Genomic DNA, 21,735 nt, shown 5'->3' on the forward strand with positions numbered 1-21,735 from the left:
ATATCCCTCAGATGGCAAATATCCTGTCATTATCCTCCCCTACCTTAGGATCCAATCCTGTCCCCTCAGCTTCTGATTTCCATGATTGGATTAGGAACGCCGCTGATCAGGTTGCCCCAGAAAAATCCATCCAACCTAATAGAAGGTCGCCCTCAGCGGCATGGTATACAGAAGAGCTTAGACTCCACCGACAACACTGTCGGAATTTAGAAAGACGTTGGAGGAAATCTTATTGCCCCTTAGCTAAGCAATCTTACAAAGATGCTTTAACTATATATAAAAGGGCCATCATCACCCGGAAAACGACTTATTTCTCGACCCAAATCGACAATGCCAGGAATTCGGCCAGAGAACTCTTTTTAGTGGTCAATTCCTTATCTACACCTCCGTCGGGTCTTGGAGCAGAACCCTCCCAACTGTTCTGTAATGCACTGTCTAATTTCTTCACTACCAAAGTGGCAGATATTTATGCATCCTTTGGTGGAGATGTAGGGGCCAGATCCACTGTCAGAAGCAAGGAAACTTTCCATATTAATCATGACCCTCTCTCTTTCTTTGCTGACACTTCAGAAGATCAAATCAGCAGACTTATCTCCATCACCAAGTCAGGATCCCCTTTGGACCCATGTCCCCCCTCAGTGATGGCTAATTTAAGTGAGGTGATTTCTCACCCACTTATGGAAATCTGCAACACTGCCTTTCATACCGGCTGTTATCCAGCCCCGTGGAAGAAGGCAGTGATTAAGCCTCTTTTGAAGAAGCCCTCCCTGGATCCCTCTGCCTTGGTCAGCTATAGACCTATTGCCTGTCTCCCCTTCCCGGCCAAAATTTGCGAAGCTCTGATGAATATACAGCTCTCAGAGTACGTCGACACTCACCAACTCTTAGACGAAACGCAATTTGGCTTCAGGAAGGGACACTGGACGGAAACCGCTCTTATAAAAGCCTCTGATGAAATTAGAACCATCTTGGATCAGGGAGGAGCGGCCATCCTAATTCTTCTGGATCTGTCCGCAGCATTTGACACGGTCGGCCATGCTATCTTGGTCGACCGTGTCACAGCTCTGGGGATAGATGGTTCGGCTAGAGACCTCATTTCATCCTTCCTGGCCGACCGTACCCAGACAGTCAAGTTGGGCAACTTCTATTCTCCCGTCTCTGCACTACCATGTGGAGTACCACAAGGCTCCTCGCTAAGTCCCACGCTATTCAACATCTACGTAGCGGACTTAGCGAGGGTAATAAAGGCCTATGGGGTGCGATTAACCTCCTATGCAGACGATACCCAACTGGTGCTGGCGATCCACAAGAACGGCACAGCAGTGGCAGCTAATTTTCAGGAGGCCATGCTTGCTGTTAGTACATGGATGTCCTCCAATTGCCTAAGGCTTAACTCGGACAAAACCGAGGTTATGATCTTTGGCAACCTCGCCCCAGAATGGTCCTCCATCTGGTGGCCCAACCAACTGGGCTCTCCACCCGTCCCAGTGGTAAAAGCGAGAAATTTGGGAGTCATCTTTGACAGCAAACTAACATTCAACCTTCATGTCAACAAGGTTGTCTCCTCTGCTTTCTTTACTTTAAAGAAAATAAAGAAACTGCTGCCTTATCTCCCCACCTCCGCTGGGAAGACCTTAGTTACCACTCTGGTATTCTCCAAAATCGATTATGGAAATGCCCTCTTCCTCAACACCCAGAAACTGGTGCTGTTAAAGCTACAGTCAGTACAGAACGCGGCTGCCAGAATTCTTCTAAACATTCCTCGCCGCCAACCTACCACTCTTACTATCCGCCAGCTTCATTGGCTTAGAGTAGAGAGCCGCATTAAGTTCAAGGCCCTCTGCATTGCCTACAAGGCAGTGCATGGCATAGGACCTAAATTCTTGACTGAGGCACTCCAGGTCTACACCCCCAAAAGACTGTTGAGATCTGCTAACACTTGCCTTCTACCTGTACCTCGTACCAGAACGGCAACTTGGGGAGATCGTTGCTTTTTAGTGGCTGCACCAAAACTTTGGAACCTTCTTCCACTAAATATCAAAAATGCACCCAACCTGATGAGCTTCCGCAGGCTCGTAAAGACATGGCTGTTCGACCAGTGAACTCTATTACCGTGGTCCTGCTAGTTTACATATGCGCCGAGACACCCCAGGGTATTTGTTCGCGCAATAAAAATCTCAAAAATAAAATAAATAAATAAATAAACATGGGCCACTGTCAGAAATAGCACTTCAGTAGAAATAGCACTTTAGTAGAAATAGCACTTAGAATGTAGAATAATTGTAGCACCAAATAACACTTGTAGAACACAACCAGTAACTACTGGTAAAAGGTAGGTACACACTACGCAATCCTAACCACCGTAGGCATATATCACGCAGTGAACCATGAACTCACTAGCATAAATTATACTAGGCAACACAACCTCCTAAGCTTAAAAATACAGTTAGAGGTATCACAAGCATGAAGGCATTGCACATTACGCATAAATCACATTAGGCATCAGGTCATTACCAACATGAACACAAATACCATCACCTTGCGTAGATTTACATTAGATACTGACCCCCAGACCAACGTGGCCTCTCAGGGGCTCAAACGCCCTTTGTCCAAAATATCAGGGCCGGGCTGCGCACGCAGCAAACAGAAGAGTGCGCCAAAGAACAGGCCTAAACGATGCAGCTGCCCACTAAGTGCTGGGCGGCTGGGGAACTGAGCCTGGGCACCAGCGTGCACCCTGGCTCTCCTCTGGGGCTCTGAACACAAAAATGCGCCCACACACGACAGGGGAGCCACGCAGGCTCTAAACACAAAATGCCCCCGTAGGTGTAGGAGCCACGTAGGCTTTAAAACAAAATGCCCCCACAGGTTGGAGCCTTTCAGGCTCTACCTATAGAACATGCCCCTGTGTGCGTGGAAGCCACGTGGGCTCTAGAACAGAAATGCCACCACAGCACGCCGGAGCCACAGGGCTCTAAATCGCCAAGAAATGCTGCCCCACTGTGGGAGAGGTCCACTGCCAACCGGGGCCGCTCTGCGTTAAAGAAACTGCCCCTGTACTGGGGGAGCCTCTCAGGCTCTAAAACAAAAGTGCCTCACTGAGCAGGGGAGCGGCCCTGTGCCATCCGGGGTCGCTCCTCACCTGAATCGGTGCCCATGCCGCGAGGCGCCCGCACTCACCGGGCTCCTCCGATGGCCTGCAAGCGGCAGCGGGGCTCTCCTTCTCACCGGTCCTGCTCCTGGGGCGGAGGGCGGGGCTCTCTCCCTCGGGAGAGCCTAGCTGGGGAGGCAGACTGCTTCCTGGTTCTTCTCCGGGGCCCATTCTGCTTCCCGGATGAGCGCGGGGAAGCCCTTGAGCCGGGGACCAATCCCTGCGCGGCCCAGGGATGATGCGGCGGGAATCCTGAAAGCCGGGGACCAGTCCGAGCGCGGCTAGTAGGCGGGCACAGCACTCTGCCCGGAAGCCCACGGGCTGGCGGCGGTGAAGTTTCTCGGGCAACCAAGGGGTAGGCACCCTCAGAAATTGTAATACCAAGCAGGGTAGGCACCCGCTAGGCACACCATGCAAGGTGGGTACCTGCCAAGGATTTAAGAAGTACTGCTAATAAGCGGGGTGGGCACCCGCGCCAAGAATGAGGAAAAGGTGGAACCCCATGCCGGGGAATGCCTCGGGAATGCGCTAGCAGCTCCGTGCTGTAGTTCCAAGCTGAAGCGTTCTCATCCCCAAAGGCCAGCACTTCTTGGCAATGAAGTTTTAGCGCTTCCCAGACGCTTGGAGAACAAAGTCCAGGGGAAAGTCCTTTTAGACTGCAGGCAAAAGGGGGGGGGGGGATGACTGGGCCCAGGGGACAGCTCACAGGGCTCTCCAGCAAGGAGGTAGCACCCAGTGGCGGTTCCTCCTGGTGACCAGCAGCAGCAGCCCCCCCTCAGGTTAGGATCAGAAGAACATTTTCATGGGGTCACAGCCCCTCTCTTATATACCAAATCCCTTTGTCTCAAGGGTGCAGGGTTAAGGGAAAAAAAGATGCAACTGGTTTTGGAGCACTCTGTTGTGCTCAGCCCCTCTCCCCATTCACAAGACCGGCTAGGGACATCAGACACACCACAGGGGGTGGAGCCAGCATTGTGGAGAGAAGGCCCAGCCCTATTCAGGTCCCAGGTGCACTCCTCCCTCCCATCAGAATGAAGATCTCTCCATTCACCACCTGGGCAGACCCGTCCTGACTCCTGGAGCCAGGCACACCAGCCAGCTCCAGCCAATCACAAGCCAGACAGTCAATTCACATTTATTACACAGACATGCCAACTTCTAGAAGTGGCACTTCCACACCAGACACATTAAATCTGCGCACATCATCGCGCAGCATTTAATCACACGAGTCCACACATACCAAACACGCCCCTGCACTCCCCACACATCAAGAACTACCATGGACACACATATTCCCCATGCATTCCTATGGGAGGGCAGGCCAATCTCACCACACGCACTCAGTGCGCACGCACTTTACACTGGTACACTGTGTTAAAGTGCACAGAAGCCAAAATCAACTAACACCAAGTCACCTTACAAAGCAAAAAGTTTAGGGGTGATCCTGCCAGAAGGGCCAAGTCCAACAGTCAACTTTAAATTCCGAAGCATCCCGAGATGCAGTTATGGCTTGCAGTATATCCTGCTGTGTGGGGTCATTTGCAGGTCTCGCTGTTGGTGACGCAGGTCTCCCAACAGATGACGCTGTGCCCGACTCTCCTTGGTCTGGTTCTTTCCTTCTGGAGGACTTGACATTTTCTCCAGGGTTCCAGCTCTGGCACGGCGCGTACTTGTTATGCAGCACAGGTTCTAGTTTGTGTCATCTGTTTCTCTCCAGGGTTGTTCAGGGTCCTATTCTCTATAGCGCACTGGGGGCTGTGGTCTCAGCACCACTGGTGTTCGTTTAAGTGACCCAGGGATTCTGGATGCTTGGGGTCAGGGCTTGCTGAGCAATATAGGCGGGCCTTTCCGCCTCCTCTATTGTCCAGCTCTGTGGCCTCTGCCAGGTCTGTACATGCGGCTCCTAATCTATCGGTCAAGTGCTATGCAGAGAAAATTCCTCGTAGGTCATGGGCCATCCACCGCAAGTGGGTACAGGTCGGGCTGCACTTTCAAACCTGCTGTCGCCTGTTTGGTGTACCAGAAGGAAGCGGGCAAGCATCTGCTCTAAGCTTCTCGCATCGCAAAGTGTTGAAGTGAGCGGGCGTTTATAGACTATGCAGCAGGTTTTTATGGTGCAGGGCTAATCCCCCCATACAGTGCGGTCCCCAGTCGTCACACAGATGCCCTCGGCTCCATGAGCCCTCTCGTATGTCAGGGGCCTCTGCTAATTGATCTCCCAAAGTGGGTGGGTGTCCCTCCTCCCACGTCCTTGCTACTGGCACTCCCTCTCCTCGCTTGCGAGTCTGGTTCAGTGCTCAGCTCTGTTGCACCTCTGTTCAGCCCCGCGGGAGGCCTGCGGATCTCGCTTCCCTCCGACATGCCAGGCTGCTCACATGTGAGATCGTTATGCACAGACACCTGCTCGGAGGTGTAGGCCGTCTTCTCGGCTGGGTCAGTGCTTCCGGCAACAAGGTGGTGTCCGGTCCTCATCCCGTCCAGTCCATCTCACCTCCAAGTGGAGTTGCAGTCCTTCGTGCGCTAGGCCCCTGTTCCCCGGCCTCGGGAACTCTGCCATCTGAGCCGCTGCAATCTGCTGGCCTGGATCAAATTCCAAACGCAGCACTTTTTCTCTAGTCATTTTTTTCAAGGGCAGGTGGCTCTATACCCTGGGCCACCCCGGTCGAGCGTCACCATCTTGGTCCACGGGGTCTGCTGTTCAAGGCCAATTTCCGCAGTATACCAGAGCTGCACAGTTGAGGAGGCGTCGTTCAGTAAGGTATTGTTATCGCAGCCATGCTCGTTCTGGGTTTAAGGCCCAAACCTGTGTGTAAGGGGTCAAGATGGTGCCAGATTGGGCCTTTCCACGAGAAGCTCAGAGCAGTGCTGTTCACTCCATCTGCGTCAGGCCACGCCCGCCACCAGATTTTCCTGAAGATGCTGTCCAAATCTAATCTCCCTGTCCAATTCCTTCCGTGCTCGTGGGTGTGCTGTTTTCTGCTTGTGATAATTTCAAGGAGCCTGTCAGGCCAGGTACTCTCCTTTCGGGCCGAAAAGAAATTGAAACGGTCTCCCAGCGACCCAACATGTATTAGAAGACAGTCTCTACCCGTCTTCCTGGTGGTGCACACTGCCCACAAGCGCGCCTAAGCCTAGGTTGCCTGCAAACAAGGAGAGTGGCAGTTGGAGTTTAGGGTGTTGGCAGTTAGGGATTTGTGGGGGCCAAATGCCAACTGGCCCAAACAATTCCACCACTCCTAACGGAGGAAGCACAGGTTTACCACTAGTGAGCCAGCAGGGAGCACAACAGAGGCTCATACAGGGATAACACCAGGGGCAGGAGCTGCCACCTCCAGCTGGACACTTGCTCCACCTACCCCCATAGTCTCCTAACCGCAGCCCACACCCATCCCTCCTACCTTCCCTCTTCCTCCTTAGGGAGAAGATTTGCAACTTCCTCTTGCCCAGGGAGGAAATCACATCTGACAGCTGCTGTGCGTGAGAGAGAACAAGCCCCACACGAATCGCTATGAAAACTTTAAGCCGACAGCTGATCAGGCATGGGTTGTCTGGGTGTGAGTGCCTGTGTGGACGGTGAACAGCTGCAGCTCTTTAGCTCGTATTATGCGCGTCTCCATAGTACGCAGGCGAGGCTTCATTAAGCGAGCGAGGATTATGCTGAACTATGCTTGGAGATGTCACCTTACCATATTCCTTTTCCCTTTTATTGTTTTGTAATTTGAGACTAGTTTCAATGAGAAATCCTTCATGGTGAAAGAATACTGATGTTAGCAAGTTTATGAAAATGTGAGGCTCCCCTGTGCTACTCACCAGAAAACGCTCGCAATTTCCTTTTCTTTGCTGCCAGTAAATTCAGTGGGGTGGTGCCTGAATCTTCCATCTACCGGCTGCCCTCCCTCCCGCCGCCGCCGAGGAACATCAGGTGGCTGCTGTGCGGAGGGAGGAGAACCACAACTCCCGGCATCCCCTGCGGGCGCTGACGCCCGAGACGCGCCTGGAGGCGCTTAAAAACACACGGGAGGTCCCGCGACGCGGGACGCGCGCGGGACTGAGCCCGGGGCCAAGCCCGGGCAAAGGGCGGGCCCTCTTAGGCGGAGCCTGGCCTGTGCCAGACACCCTGCCCTATTGCAAGTAGCCAAAGGACATCGAGACTGCATAACTGTAAGTTGGCGAAATCTTGCTGTAACATACCATTGTGAGTCCCTGAGTTCCTGTTGTACTTAGATTGGTACTGGTTATTAGCCATAAGCATATCCTGCTGTATAGTGGGTTATTTATTGGGCTTGCCATGAACCACCCAGAGACCAGAAGCATGGCAGCCGCTGGGGCAAAGAAATTAACTGGTACCTTAGATGACTTCATAGTACGCACACATGCCCTCATTGATGAAGGGATCATACTGATGGATAGAAGAGTGTCCCAAGACTTAGCTATGGCAAAGCGTTCCTCTCTGGGCCATATTGCACAAGCTTGCACACCTAACAGTGTATCCGCTCCAAAAACACTTGTAATGGTACACAAGGACCGGGGCCCTGACCTACCAGCCTCGCAGGAAGGCCTGGAGGCAACCCCAAATCTCTCCTTGTTGCTGGAAAATGGCCCGGCTTCAACCGAGAATGAAACTATAGCTAGCACCCTAATTGAAAGGGGGAGGAAGGAGGGGGCAATCCCTAAACAAAAGAGTATTAAACAAAAGCCCATTAAAACGACCACCCGAAAAGGGAAAAAACCCCAGACTGGCAAAATCCCTGATCCAACTCAGACGGTTCCGACTCCGTTGAATGTGAGCACTAACCTAGATGCTCACTCCAATATTAATGATACCGCAGGTGGGCCCCGGGCAAGTGTGGGCATAACACTAAGTCTGCCAGATGAAACCATCTTGGATAGTAGCTTGGAGGGGATCTTGGAACTGAGTGGGGTAGTTGACAATCAAGCTGGAGGGGGTGAGGACAGTAGCAGCCTAAGCATGGTTAATAATAACATCTTTGCAATGCTAAAAATCCTCTTAGAACCTATAGAGGTTAGGCTGCGATGTTTGGAAACAATACTGACCAACATCCATAAAGATATTAGTGCCCCTAGCTTCAATTTGAACAATAAAGTACCACAAAAAAAATCAACTATCAATAGACCACCCACAGCTGCTAAAAGCGATGTTACCACTAATCTACCTCCAAAACCTACCACTAATCCACCTCCAAAACCTACACCTACACCTAAAAACCCAACCACAACTGATAAAGTAGCGCCACCCATTCAAACTCCCAAGGATAAAGCTAATGTAGAAAAAAGGGAGACACGTAGAAACATACATCTACCGCCAGAAGCCTCACCATACGTTGTGGTCCTTACTGGAGTCCCCCAACCTGATAATAAATCAAATGAAAATAATGGGGGACTTGTAAATAAAACAATACATTGGTTAAATGACAATTACCCTCTCCCACCAGCCTTTAAAAGTAACATCCTTATGGTCGAAAGGGCTCCCTGGGTGGGGTATAACAATAAAAAAAGGACACACGGTGATTGTGTTGTGATAACATTTGAGAATCCTCGCACCGCAGAATTTATCACATCGAGGTCCCCAAGAAATTATGGTTTGTCTATTGTCGCTAGGTCATTATCCTACTTTTACCCTGAGGGCGAACAACCGGATAATAGGTGGAGCTGGACCAGGGACAAACGACACCATGGTGGCAATACTGGTCAGGTTTATGAAAATAACTACCACAACACACAGTGGAATGGGAGGCATGATGATGGTTGGAACACTGTGAAATACAAAGGGAGGCCTCCTTACTTTCATCCACAAGGTTGTGACCCAGGATGGACAGGCAATTTGCAATTTCCTCCGTTTTTCCAGTGTTACAACCGGTTTGATTGCTTGGAAGCAGTGGACTGACTCCCTAAGAACAAGGAAGATGACCGGCTGTTTAACAATTCTGTGGGTTTGGGTTCTATAAGTTGTTTAGGGTCTGAGGAAACCCCAGAAATACAGGTGGGGGATGAGCCTATACAAGGGAGCCTGGTCAGAAGACTAGGGGATACGGTAGATATTTCACCTGTAGAAAAAGATTACTGTAATGTGCTCTTTTGGAACGTGGCTGGGTTAAAACAAAAGCTTACCAATCCAACCTGGGATGAGGCCATTACCGACATGGGTATATTAGCCCTTCAAGAAACCTGGGCCACCACGCCGATACATCTTAATGGCTACAAAACTTACTTTACCCCTGCGGTGGGTGGAGCACACGGGAGACCCAAGGGGGGGTTGATTGTATACATATCTAATCTCTTAGTATACGATAAAATTTATTTTTCCCCTGGATCCAGTTACTATCAAAAAATAGTGATATACACAAGGAAGGGTCCAAAGATGGTTCTTTTTAACTTCTATAATAACTGTCCAGATAGCATGATTAAGGACGTACTTGCCACACTAACTTCAGAAATGCAAGACGAACTTGATAAGAGCAAGAGGGCTGAAGTTATGTTATTATGGGGGGGTGATTTTAATTGCACTCTGCAAAAAGGGCCAAAAGGGTATCTGTGGTTTAATGCTGGAACAAGATGTTAATTTGACGCATTTTGAACATACCCTACTAGGCGACTCATTAAATGAGATGATTTTTAATTTCAATTTTGGGTTTTCAAATGAGTTAGCACATCATACAACGACATTTGCCCCAACTTTTGTTGGGCGGGGTGCCTCATCTATTATTGATTTTAGTTTATGTACACTTAGCTCTGCGAGCAGATTGATTAGAGCAAACATCATGGACTTACCACTGAGCGATCATCTGCCACAGGTATTAAAAATGGAGAACCTATTTGCTGTAGTCGACACTAGAGAATGTCCGAACCAAATGGTTCAGGACGTGAGGTTGGGTGCCCAAAACGGTTACAACCTTAAATGGAGCAGACTGGTCCCGGATGATTTCCTGTATAAAATAGTGAGTAAATGCATGAGTAGTTTTTCGATCTGTTTAGACGAATGCGCAGAGAACTGTGAAATAATAACCCATTTTAATATCATCGCTAGTACAATTAAGGAAGCTTTGTGGGTCGTAAGGAAAAATTCCCTAAAGTCCAATAGGAAATGGTTTGATAGGAACTGCACTAGAGCCTTAACAAAGCTTAGACATGCAATTCATAAAAGACCACGGGACGTAATCCTAATTAGAATTGCAAGGAAGGACTATAATTTAGCATTGAAGGGCAGGAAGGCCTCGATAAAAAGGGAGGCTTGGGATAACCTATGCGCTGCCTCTAAAACAAAGGATCCGGCTGCTTTTTGGAGGGTCATTAACACCCCCCTTTTACATGAACAAAAAGCACGCATGGAAATTGCCATCTCAGAAGATGAGTGGGTGGCTCATTTTTCCTCCCTTTATAAGGCCGTGGAACCACCCCCTGAAACAGGCCAGGATGGGGGGTTGCTAAATTTAGACTCATCCAGAACTTTGATTGTAACCCTTCCTGAAGTTATAGCAAGCTTGAAGGCGACTAAGGGGGGCAAGGCAGCAGGACCAGACGGTATACCAGCCGACCTCTATAAGGCTAACATCGAACTATGGGGGCCACTGTTAGTTCAGCTCTTCAATGCCGCTCTGGCAAATAGCCTAATTCCTACCTGGTTTACATCGGTAATAGTCCCAATCTTCAAGAAAGGGGACAGGCTAAGTTGTACTTGCTATAGGCCAATTTCCTTATTGGACTCTTCTATAAAAATTCTGGGGAGAGTGATTTTAGCTAAATTACAAAGCTGGGCCGAGGATAATGGGGTGCTAAGTGATTTCCAATTTGGGTTCCAAAAGGGTTTAGGGACCATAGAGCAAGGTTTGAATCTTTTCACCTTGCTACAGAAGTATATAAAGGTTAAAAAACAACGTCTATACCTCACTTTTGTTGATTTATCATCAGCTTTTGACTGTGTGTCACACACTAAATTATGGTCAATTATGGCCGAATTGGGGGTAGACAATGCCATTATATGTTTTTTGAGAGAGCTTTATTCTGGGGCCACTGCTAGTGTTAGATACGGGAACAATGGTGAATGTAGCAGACAATTTGGGATTGGTCGGGGTGTGCGCCAAGGGTGCGTCCTAGCCCCCTTTTTATTTTTGTTATATATAAATGGAATGGAGAAGCACCTCGTGCAGGAGGGCAGGGACATGCCTATGGTGAGAGGTAGGCCTGTCCCTGCACTGATGTTCGCTGATGATGCTGTTCTGATGGCGCGCACACCAATGGCTTTACAGACTTTGGTTACAGCCTTTAATACTTTTATGCTTGGTTTAGATTTGAAAATCAATTGTTCTAAAACTTTATCTATGTACTGTGGGTCCAGAACAAGCAAGCATTTGAAGCCAATCTTTGTAAACTCCAATCCCTTAGAAAGGACCCCTACCTTCCCTTATCTGGGGATATTGTTCCATGAAAGTGGCTCATGGACTACAGCAATTCATGCTAGATCTTTGTTATTTTCTAAGACCATTATGGCCCTAAAATGTTTTATGAAAAAATTAGGTAAAAAACCCATAAAGGAGATTTTAACTGTTTATAATGCGACCTGTATATCTGTAGTTACCTATGGTGCAGGATTATGGGGGTATTCAAATATCAGTGCGATTCAAATCATGGAAAACAAGTTTTTATGCCACATTCTGTCCGTACCCCAAAGTACTGCAACGATGATATGCCATGCTGAATTGGGAACACCTTATGTTACCGATACTATTAAAGTTCAGCCAGTCCTCCTTTGGCATAGGGTTTGGACAAATGATGAGTGTGTTGTTAATCGGGCTATTTTAAAGGACATTATGGCATTGGACAATATCAGTGATTTTAAATGGATAGGCTACGTCAGAAACTTTCTAGAAAAAATAAGTTGCCCCCAATACTTTGAGGACCCACAATCAATGGAATATATATCTAGAAGAGATCTGAAAAATCTCTGTATGGCGTACCTCAAGGAAAAGAGACATATAGAGGAGGCGAGAAAAAAGACTGTTTCTGTCCACCAGGACATTTTATGTGGAGAGAAATTGCAGCCATATCTTTCATTGTATATGTCCAATCATGAACGTTACCTTTTGACCCGTTTTAGATTGAACATTGTTTTTAGGACATTGTCGTTTCCCATGATGAATTGTTGGTCGGAGGATTTATGTCTTTGCCCATGTGATGATGTATCCCAACAATCCGATATACACATACTATTCTTCTGTAAATTTTATACTCTTCCTCGAAAGAAACTTATCATCCCTATCCTCAAGGATTTAAATGTATATAGATGCCGCCTAGCGTTCACAGAGTGCCAGAAAATGGAAACTGTTTTTATGGTTGCTTCAATTGCAGAATTTTTAAAACTAGTTTTTAAGTGCCGTAAATCAATTCAAACGGACTGATCGCTTTTAATGTATATATGAATTCACTTTTGTTGTTTTCCTTTCTCGTGATTTTTTAAAAGAAAGTCCACTCTACCTCTTGTAAATTGTACCTTTCATGCTACTTTCATGGTTATCTTGCTTTTTAACCGAATAAAGTATTTTTGAATCTTGAATCTTGAATCTTGAAAATGTGTAAATTGCAATGTGTATTTTTGTTCCATTTAGGAGTGGAGCTCACCTTTAACTACAACTTGGAATGCATTGGTAACGATAAGGCTGTGTGTAGATGCGGTGCCCCCAACTGCAGCGGCTTCCTTGGAGACCGCCCAAAGGTGGGTGATGTGGACGATGTCTATACTTTTATTCTGATCATGCAGAAATGTGATTTAGTGATCACCAGAAGGTCCCAACTGCGCCCCTTCGATCTCAGGTGACAGAAGTGACAAGAGCAGAAGGTAAACAAAGCCCTGATATGCACAGTTTACTTCCAGTAGATGGAAGACTACACTAACTAAAATAAATGCATTCAGCACACTTCATAACATTAAATGAATAAATAAATATTTGTTTAAATTCATCACTATGATTTAATGTTGTGATTACATAGGAAAAAAGCATTGGCAAACCAAGGAGATGAGATTTTTTTTGTCTTATTTAAAGGATATGCCACGGGGAAAAAAAACTGCTGCCTAAACTTGGTGACATATGCTTGCAATATTAATTTTGAAATAAAAAATAACAATCACATACAATTTGAATAACATAGTAAAGGTTCGTCCTAGCAGGCAAGTGTACGTAGAACAGGTACAGAAACTCTTGATAGGGTCAATGTAGTCACCGAAAAATATAATTCTTAGTAGCAAAAGAAAGAGCTATTGGCTTGGAATTACGGTACCCTCCCGGCACAGTTGAAACACCCCCAGCACACGGCAGCCAGTGGATGCAATGGGCTCACCCACGGCTCCACGCTACACTACAGTGGGTAGAAGCAAAATGTGAATGACTGCTGAACATAGCAATGGACGAAGAAACTGACCCAGAGGATCTCTATAGATGTGTATATTTGTGTTTCATTTATGACTTTATTAACCTGAGGGTTCCAGAACTAGAGCGATCTCTAAGCCACTCCGAACGATGTAGGTCTGTTTTTCCTGTCAAGTGATCGCAAATCAAAACTTCTCAAGCGATAAGGAGTAAATCAGAGCAGTAACCGTTCATATTCAGTACGTGAGCCGTATGGATTAATACCGGGGGAAAGAGCCACGACTGTTCCTTTCTTCGTAAATGTGTCTTTCAAACACCTGGCTGTAGAGCTATAATCACAGTCAACATCCTATGCCATCACGTCATTATATTCAGGATCAAAGGTCATTTGTATTGTATATAACTTTATTCGATATACAATATCATAAAAGTATAACAACAAATTAAAAAGAGAAAAGCGAAGCAAAACAGCCCTTCATTATTTCCTTCACACAATATATAAAGATATTTAGAGCATAGTTAATACACAATATATAATAAATACAATCTATTGTGTAAAAACTAGACACAGATTTAAAAAATAGTTTGTCATGAAGGACAGAGTACAAATCAATGGAAGGTGGCAATCTAAAGTTCCTTGGCCTGGACTTCGGTCACCCTAAAAAGCTTCGATCTTGTCAGCCAGGCCTCCCAGGTACTTCGCTGTCCCACAAATCACACTGGGGATCGAGGTCTCAGATGTTAGGATACGAAATGCCTCCCTATAGTTTATGCATCCCAAGTTAGAACAAACGGGTTTCAGCCATTTTCTCCTCACCTGACCATACACTGGGCAGGCGAAGAGAAAATGAGCAATAGATTCCGTATGGGAGGCACAGCCCAGGCACCCTGTGTCACTCTCCTTCGACTGCCTCCAACCTGCTCTAAAATCGTTAAGTAGGAGGGTACCCAACCTGAACTTCAGATATAATGCCCCATCTCTCGGGGACTCAAGATCCAGGAGGGATTCTAGTTTAGGGGCAGACTTAACATCTAAAAAAAAATTCCATCAGGGTACCGTGTTTCAGATCTCTTGTGGCAACTACAGAAACCCAGTCCCAATAGGCTTTCTTTACAACTTGTTTAGATGGTGGATTCTGGCTCACCCAGACCTCTCCCAATCCAATGTCCCCCACAAGCTGTTTCAATTTGGATAGCCAAACTATCTTATGGCCTATATCTAGTTGGATTCGTTCAGTCAGGGCAGAGGCGTAATGACATAGTTCCGGGGTCTTTCTGAGGCGTGTCCAGAACAGTAAGGGGTGCAGCCTTTCCACCTCATTTATTGGATGTCTCCCAAGATCATAACGGAGCGGGACTAGTGGGGTCGATGGGGGGAGCGAGACCAGATCTCTAAAAAAACTTGTTCTCTGATCTTACTAACGTAACGTTTCTCGAAACCCCACAGTTCCGCCCTGTGTAGATCAAGCCGTGATCTCTTGACTGGGTAGGAGTATTCTGCATCATTCAGAAACTCTGTCCATCACCTTTTCCAAAATTGACTTTATCCACACTAAGTGTGGGAGGGTATACTCAGACGTGAGTCCCTAGCTCATTGCACCATCAGGAATCAAGCAAGCCGGGCTGATGACGGCTGAAATGCCAGAAACCGGTCCCCGGTAGCTTGTCTCCTTTCTGGTGAAGAATTGGCTTGGTAGTTTAGTCTGCCCTGTTCCCATGATGCACTGGGCCAGGGACAGACTGATTTGCATATAGCCAGGTTCTGAGCTGGGATGGGGCAGTGAGATAAATAACGGTGATGGATCAAGCCCTGATCTCTTGACTGGGTAGGAGTGGTCTGCTTAATTCAGAAACTCTGTCCATCACCTTTTCCAAAATAGAGATGAGGGCAAGGCCTTTCCCTCGTAGACCTTGATGTCATGGGCCACAGGTCCACTATAGGAAAGGCACTGATGTCTAGCAATGGCCCCCGACACATGTTTGATTGAGCAGCATTTTTGCCAGATGGGAGGACCACGTCATCCGGCTGTTGACCCGCACTCCCAGGTAGACGAAGACTTCGACAAGTTCCAGAGGGGAATCATTCAACCTGATGTTATTTCTAAAACTTTTCGATGGTGCCAGTGCCATTAGCTTCGTTTTAGATGTATTGATAGTCCGGCCTCTGGCATCACAGAACTGGGTGAAACGGACGAGTAGTTTTTGTAGCCCCATGGGGCTTTTGGAGATCAAGAGGGTATCATCCGCGAAAAGCAACGTGGGCATTTTTTCCCCCGCCAGGGTTTGGGCATCGGCTGTGTCCTCCCTCAAATGGTCCACCACCCCATTGACGAATAGGGAGAACAAGGTCGGGCCATAACGCAACCCTGGCGAACCCCCCTCTCAACTGCTATCCTATCGGTCAATTGGCCCTGGCTACCCCACCTCACTCTGGCATAGTTCCCCTCATGGAGACGTTTAATGAGGTCCAGAATCGGGGGGGGGTGAGGGGGGGGGGACCTAGATCAGACAGTACCTGCCATAGCTTGGCACGAGGGACTAGGTCAAAGGCCGTTCTTAGATCAATGAACGCCAAATAAAGGCTGCCTTTCTCGATAGTTACAGACTTCCAGTAAATTGCGAAAAATCTGAAGACCTGGTACATCGTGCCAACCCCCTGTCTGAACCCTGCCTGGAAGTGTGACAAAATGCCATCCTCATCGATCCATGTCCTCAGTCTCGTCAGGAGGTCCCTGCCAACCACTTTCTGAGCTACGTCGATTAAACTAATCGGTCTGTATTTGGCAAGATCCTCCCTATCCCCCTTCTTATAGATGGTCACCACCTCGGCGCCCTTCCAGGAATCTGGCACTGGGTGACCGCGCACAATAAGGTTGAGAATCCGGATAATAAAATGCGCCCAGAGGTTTTTATCATAAAGCATTAGATCTCCAGGGAGTCCATCGGGACCGGTTGCCTTACCCGGCACGATTGTTGCAATTGCCAATAAGACCTCTCTTAGCCCAAACTGTTCCCCCTGATTATGGGACTCTGGAAAAGCCAACCCAGTCTCTTGCTCTGTTGGTGCGTTCCCTGCCCCACTGGAGTACAGGCCATAGAAATGCTCAAACCATTGGCGCCCTACTATATGATTTAATATAGGGTCTGCTCCCTTCCTCGTACTAATGCTGATTAACTCCCAGAGTCTTTCAACTGAGCTGCGGATTTTAGCTCTTGCCAATGCATTTCTTCCCACATGCGTTTACCTTTGTCAATGGTCCTATAGTAGGTCTTTCTCGCTACAATTATACTTGGCTGATCTTTTGCTCTTAGGGCCATTGGCAGCTCCTGTCTCCTTTCCCTACATGCCTCTGAATACCACAGGTTTTCAGCCTTTGGACGGGGGGCCTTACGGCCACCTGTATCTTTAACCAGGAAAAACTCCCCTACCTTCCCCAGAGTCTCCTGGTATATCTCTGTGAGCTTCGAATCCTGTGTGGCCACTGAGGTGGGAATCGATATAGCATCAAGCTCTACGATGCTCTGTTCCATAACCTCCCTGATGGTTTCCAATATCGATTCCTGCTTAGCAACCTTGTTCCATCTCAAGCGGCGGCTGCAATTAGAGGGCATTATCTCCCTTGTCAACAGCCTCGTGGTACTGAAAGGTCATTAGTCACTTGCTGTGTGTGATGTCCGTTCTGCTACACCTACCATCTGATGTATCCAGTTGTATGCCTACTCCAGGGACGTGTTAGTCACTGGTCAAGCTCGTTGCTACGTCAGCACAACGGATGATGTGCCGCGTTCACCTCCTCTTGTACACATCTGGCGCAGTGCCTGGAAGTGTGGGCTCGCGACACAGGAGCATCTTCTGCAGGACACGTCTCTGGTTTAAATCTTGGTTTGCAGTTTCCTTTTATGGCAGATAGTGGCAACACTAATCTCATCCCAGAAGATCACACCTGATGTGATGGCCGGAAAAGCCGTGAACTCCACTTGCCAAAGCAGCAGGGCCACCTCTTCCATACAGACAATTTAACTCGGATGTTACAACTACATTTCAAAACACATGGCATTTAATAGCTTAACTTGATGTTCTTGTGGTGGCGCCCCGAATCCACTCTGAGAAGGCTTCAGATAGTCCAGAACTGCGCAGCACGTATTCTACTCGACCTTCCCTGCAGACAGTCAGTGCGAGCCGGTTTGGTTAACCTCCATTGGCTACCGGTGCGACAGAGAGTCCTGTTCAAAGCTATGTGTATAGCACACCAGGCCTTCTGGAACACTGGCCCCAAAATCACTCGAGACTTAATCACTCATTACTCGCCCAACAGAAGCCTCCGCTCCAGTCAGACCTTTCTTGCAAAGGCCCCCAGAATAAAAAGATCTAGATCCGGAGGCAGGACGTTTTCATATAATGGCGCCAAGGCCTGGAACGCCCTCCCGCTGCACCTTAGAGCCAACCCCAATCTCTCGACCTTCCGCAAACAACTGAAAACTTTTCTATTTCATCCAGTCTAGTTAATTTTACTTTTTATCTCTCCTCCTGGGCCGAGTGCGGGGACTCGGTACTCTCAGCGCTTGGATGCCTCCGGGCAGCAATTTGCGCTCTACAAATGTACATCCTATCCTATCCTATCCTTCCAAACCACTCTACCTAGCCAGGTACTCTGATCTTTCCACGCCTTCTATCACAGTCATCACCCGATGCCTGAGAGTGGTGCTTTACAACTCTTCTCAACTCACGGGTAATTTCCTGCTTACAGAAAGATGTCCATATGGCCCTCAACAATTAAGAGCCCTGTAAGGGCTGGAGCTACTTGTGTCGGCTCAGACGGGCTTCAACAGGAGGCTCCTGTACCCACGGATTCCTGTGTGGTTGATGAGGGACACGCTGACCTTGCAGTATGTATCCTTCTTGGGGTCGTCAGTGTAGTAGGAGCTCCCAGTGACTACGGAAGGGTCTTCATTAAGGAACGTAAAGAAACCCTCTGCAGTCCTCAAATGATTCCACCTTTGTTTGGCAAACGGTTGTGACTTAGAGAAGAGGGCCCCTCTTGAGGGCTTTTATAAAATGTATCAAAGGCCACAGTTTGATAAATCCCCAACACATTCATGAAGCTCAAGCTTAAGTCTCGTCTGTGCATGATGGAAAGGGAAGCATTGAAGACATTCTTTGCGGCCACCAGAGATGTGTGTGTCTCTGGGTTAGAATATATTCATTCAGACGTGCCACTGTTACATGTACAAGCAGTTCCTTCTCGCTGTCGCAGGATGGATGTTAATAAAATACAGGGCTTTCCCAGTGGCTTTCCCACAAGTTAAGTTAAAAATATTTTACCCTTGGACTTGGGATCTAACTTGTACATCAGATGCACATATACCACACTCATGCACTCGGAACAACTCCAAAAGGGGTACAGCCAATGATATTGCAGATCTTTCCTTTATTACAAAAACAAAAAATATTAAAAAGTGCACAATAACAAATCAATACATTTCAATGTTAAACAGTGGGTACCAAAATTCCCACAATCTAAAAAAGTACAATTAAAATCCATAGTTCCGGGGGGCGTGGCTAGCAGCCGATCATGGCGCCAGCATAAGGGACGAGCTCCGCAGCTGAAGCGGCCTCTTCGTCAATCCGATATATAATCCGACACACTTTCTAAGCCCTACAGGAGGGTACCGGAGCCCAGAACCGGGTGGAGTAAGCAGCGACAAGCGGCGACAAGATCCGACGTCTGGAGACCGAGATACGTCGACGCTGCGGTTTGGCCTACTCCGACCTCCTAAGCCAGGGCCTCCCCTGGTTGAGTGGCCCAGCAGGAAGTACAGGCGGACCTGGGAATCCGGACCGGAAGTGCCCGCGGGGCGCGGGAGACGACAGAACGAGTGCCTCCCTGACAGTCAGAAGCAGCGAAACACGCAGACCACGGGAGTGTGGTGGACAATAGCACTGTCGCCGGCGTTCCGACCGTCCCAGCGGTCGACACAGGCGGCTTTGAGTGTCATGAAACCGGTGAAGGAGGGGACGTCCGCCATTTTCTAGATCGAGGAAGGTGCTGCGCACTTGGCAATTACCGGCGCTCCTCGCCCTACAGCTCACCCTACTGAGGCTTGAATACTATATAATTGGTTTGGGTGGTGCGTCCATGCCGCTCCGCACATCCTGGAGCGTAGGGGCACGAGGAGCACGACTTTCAGCGGCATGGCGGGGAAAGGTCCCAAGGGCGGCGCCACACAGACCCGCATCGAACGGTATACCTCCGACAAGCCAACCGCCTCCCCGGCGGGGAAAGACCAGGGAGGCAAGACGGCCGACACCCCAGGGGGTAAGAAGGCGACGCTGGACGATGTCATGCATGCTCTGGCTCAGCTACAAACGATCGTGGGTACGATTTCCACGGATGTCACCTTGCTCAGGGCGGACCTCCACAAAATGTCGGAGAAAGTCAAGAACATGGAGGTGGTCACAAAATCTCTAGTGGAGGACGTCTCCGAACTCCAACGGGAGATGGGGAAGATGGCGCAGGACAATAAAATGCTCCGGGAGAAACTGGATGAACAGGAAGGACGTTCGAGGCGGAACAACATCCGTATTATTGGAGTACCGGAGTCGGAAGGAATTAAAGCCATGGACCTCTTTGTGGAGAGCCTGATCATGGATGAACTTAAGCCAAAAGGGCTGTCCAACTTTTTCTCAGTTGAAAGGGCCCATCGGGTGCCAGGAGGCCAACCAAAGCCGGGGGCAGCTCTGCGGCCCATAGTAGCCCGTTTGTTTAATTTCCGTGACCGGGACGCCATTTTGCAGGCGGCCAGAACTTCTCCTCCTCTTAAGATCCAGAACGCTACCATCGCCATTTTCCCCGACTACACAGCGGAGGTCGCCCGTCGGCGACGAACGTTCTTTGATGTGAAAAAGGAACTGAGGTCGAGGGAACTACCGTACTCCATGCTCTTTCCTGCAAGATTGAGGGTGGTAGCAGAGAACAAAACGTGGTTCTTCGATAACCCGGAAAACGTGCAGGAATGGTTGGAAGGTTGGAGGCCGGGTCAGAATCTGAGACGGACAAATCGACCCAAGAAGGATCGAAATGGAGGTCACCGCCAGGACTCCCAGGCTTCGGGAGGTGGACCAGAAAACAGCGACTCTTTGGGGGCAGAAGGCGGCCAAGAAGAGTTCGAGGAACAATGAGTATCAGACTATATTTTGTTACAGACATTTAATGCTGCGTAAGCGCTTCCCGCCATTGGACACTGGGGGAAGGGCCTCCGAGGGTGTGAATGAGAGACTGCCGGCAGCGGAGAGTCCCTCACCCCAACGCGCAAGTACACTGTTTAGGGGATGTGGTATGCACTCTGCTCAGTTGGGGGGGCGGGCAGTTTTGAGTCCGTGCAGCAGGGGGGCAGGGAGGGGGGAGGGAGAGGAATTTGGGTGAGTTTGCACTACGGGACCCTTTGGTCCTGCGAGTTTTTGTTCTATGCACACATATGTTTACTGGTATGTTTCATTCTACTGAGAGCATCTGGTCTATTTGGGACGATGAGGGATTGGAATGTTGGAAAGAGTCACATCTGCCCTACACCTGTCTCCACATGCCACCTCACATACGGCGAGGGGGCCTCATGATGGTTCACCATCTTTCTCATGGCTGGAACAGATAACCACACCACACCGAACCCATTGCTCGTCATGCCATGGAACGTTAGAGGTCTGGGGGACAAGATTAAGAGGGGATTGGTGCTACAGGGAATTAGAAGACAGGGGCCTGCTCTTGTTCTCTTACAAGAAACACACTTGACGGGGGCGGCCACGAAGGCCCTAGACAGGACAGGTTATCAAATGATAGTGCATGCGGAATTCACTTCAGGGTCCCGTGGTACGGGTATTTTGCAGAAGAAATCCTCCCAATTTATTGTGAAGTCAACAGCAGTCGATGCTCATGGCCGCTTTGCGGCAGTTCATGGTCAATGGGAGGGGAAATTGTTAAATGTAGTTTCCGTATATATACCGCCAGCGCTACACTCCGTAGCCCTGCCGGACCTTGGCAGATTCTTGTTGGACCTCCCTGATGGGGACCTACTCATAGGTGGGGACTTTAATATGACACTCACGGACACCCTCGACCGGTTTCCCTCCCGCGCACACACGGACGGTCCCAGCAGGCTCCAGACCTTTCTAGACGCACAGGGTTTGGTGGACATATGGCGCACACTACA

At 48.6% G+C, this 21,735-nt stretch overlaps 1 protein-coding gene across 1 annotated transcript in view; it reads left to right on the forward strand.

The window, feature by feature from the left end:
* LOC147725803 (uncharacterized) overlaps positions 1–21,735 on the forward strand; it is a 443,482-nt gene that overhangs the window by 330,587 nt on the left and 91,160 nt on the right. The window contains exon 10 of the mRNA XM_086959980.1: positions 12,772–12,878. Coding sequence (XP_086816106.1) covers positions 12,772–12,878 — 107 coding nt within the window. The remainder of the gene's footprint in view (positions 1–12,771; positions 12,879–21,735) is intronic.

Source organism: Lissotriton vulgaris, chromosome 3_1 (genome assembly GCF_964263255.1).
Source record: "Lissotriton vulgaris chromosome 3_1, aLisVul1.2, whole genome shotgun sequence".
NCBI lineage: Eukaryota > Metazoa > Chordata > Amphibia > Caudata > Salamandridae > Lissotriton > Lissotriton vulgaris.